Source organism: Pyxicephalus adspersus, chromosome 1, assembly GCF_032062135.1.
Source record: "Pyxicephalus adspersus chromosome 1, UCB_Pads_2.0, whole genome shotgun sequence".
Lineage (NCBI taxonomy): Eukaryota > Metazoa > Chordata > Amphibia > Anura > Pyxicephalidae > Pyxicephalus > Pyxicephalus adspersus.
In genome coordinates, this window is record NC_092858.1 from 118,830,002 (window position 1) to 118,831,820 (window position 1,819).

At 32.2% G+C, this 1,819-nt stretch overlaps 1 protein-coding gene across 1 annotated transcript; it reads left to right on the forward strand.

Moving 5' to 3' along the window:
- The first annotated feature begins 207 nt into the window (after positions 1-207).
- LOC140331333 (olfactory receptor class A-like protein 1) lies at positions 208-1,170 on the forward strand. Its single transcript, XM_072412316.1, has one exon. The coding sequence runs from the start codon at positions 208-210 to the stop codon at positions 1,168-1,170; it is 963 nt and encodes a 320-aa protein (XP_072268417.1).
- Positions 1,171-1,819: the final 649 nt, after the last annotated feature.

The following is a 1,819-nucleotide window of genomic DNA, read 5'->3' on the forward strand; positions in this document are numbered from 1 at the left end:
TGTATTGGTAACATTTTCTTGAAATGTCTTGAAAAGGTATTTCTGATATTTTGGAAAAAAAGGTAAATAAATACCTCAATGATAACAATGAGGTAGTCAAAATTGCAAATCTACATAGGTTTTCTTTTAGCTTTGCTCTGTTTCTGTTTCTCCACTTATTTTTAATCTAAAATATCTATTTTTTTATCTTTTCAGAAATTAATTTCCATGGATCTCAACCAAATGCTCAAAGCTGCTGCATTTATGCTTTTGATGATAATGGGTATCCCAGGGAATGTTTTTATTTTAGGACAATTTACTTACATCAGAATGAAAGAAAGAAAATTATTATCATATAACATAATATTGACAGTGCTATCCTTTAATAACCTTCTTATTGTCATTTCACGTGTTATTCCACAGACATTGGATGCTATAGGTGTTGAGAATTTGCTTGATGATACAGAGTGCAAACTTGTTCTATACACCTATAGAGTGAACAGGGCAATGTCTATAGGTGTTACCAGCTTACTAAGCTGCCACCAATGTATTCTCATTGCCCCAATGACAGGGATTTGGGTGCACCTAAAACAAAAAGTGTCAAAAAATCCGGGTATTATCATTTTGGTCTGTTGCATTATGAATTTATCAACATATCCTGTCTTTGTCATGAATGCCCATGCCAGGAGTAATATATCTACAGTTTATGCCCTTCATGTGATCTATTGTGATGCAGAATTCATAACTCAGATATCTTACATTGCCAATGGAGTTTTTTACACTGTTCGGGATTTGATTTTTGTGACACTAATGATTGCAGCAAGCAGCTATATTGTATATACTTTATTTAGCCATGAAAGGAGTATGAGAAGAATGAAGAGTTTGAACAAACCTCAAAGGAGATCAGCAAAAGATAAAGCTTCAAGGGCAGTCTTTTTATTAGTAGCACTTTATGTTGTGCTTTTTGGATTAGATAACTCTTTGTGGATCTATACATTATCATTACCCAAAGTGAGTACTGAAATGAATGATATTCGGATATTTGTTGCTTGTTGTTATGCAGCTCTAAGTCCAATACTCATAATAATAACAAACCCCAAACTTAAACATACCTGTCTATACTTATATACACAGAGAATTTGTAAAAATACAATATCAAACAATGGAAACGTTTATTTTATTACAGCATAGCACTGGTATTTTTTCTTTATAGCACTAAGGAGGTATTTAACAAATGGAAAGTGAATGCAGCAAAAAGATGCTATTCTTTTATTCAAAAAGTTAGCCCAATCTTTGAGACATTTCTCCATACTGAACTGCAACCTCTGTCCTTTTCTACGACCCTACCTAGTTCAAACATCTTTTATTTTAACTAATTTCATCAGCCACGAAATAGTAAATTTTGAATGTATGTTTGAGTTTGATGCATGTTTAGATGTCTAGACAAATATATATATATTTTGCATGTCTTTTCAATTCTTGTACTAGCTGCCAACAATCAGTAGAAGAGGTAGTAGGGGGGTGTTTTAACCAAATTGCTTAAGTTTTCAAAAAATCTAATTTTTTTACTTTAAACTTTTCCAAACGACGATGGGAAAAAAGTTAGGTAATATATTTCTTTGCTCCTGGCCCCCAAAACCTATTCAAGGATCTCCAGCTATATCTTTAGAAATGTCCTGTACCTTAAACTTAAATTTACATTTAAATATATAATGATTCTTTATTGTAATTGCTGCAAATTGAATAAAATTCTTTCACTGATCTCCCTACCTAAATAAATTTTTGTTGACAAATGGTGCCTGACAAGTGCTTCTTTCAAATATCTCTTTTTCTGTGAGGG

Coding starts and splice junctions, on each gene's coding strand:
- LOC140331333 (XM_072412316.1), top strand. CDS start 208: ATGGATCTCAACCAAATGCTCAAAGCTGCTGCATTTATGCTTTTGATG.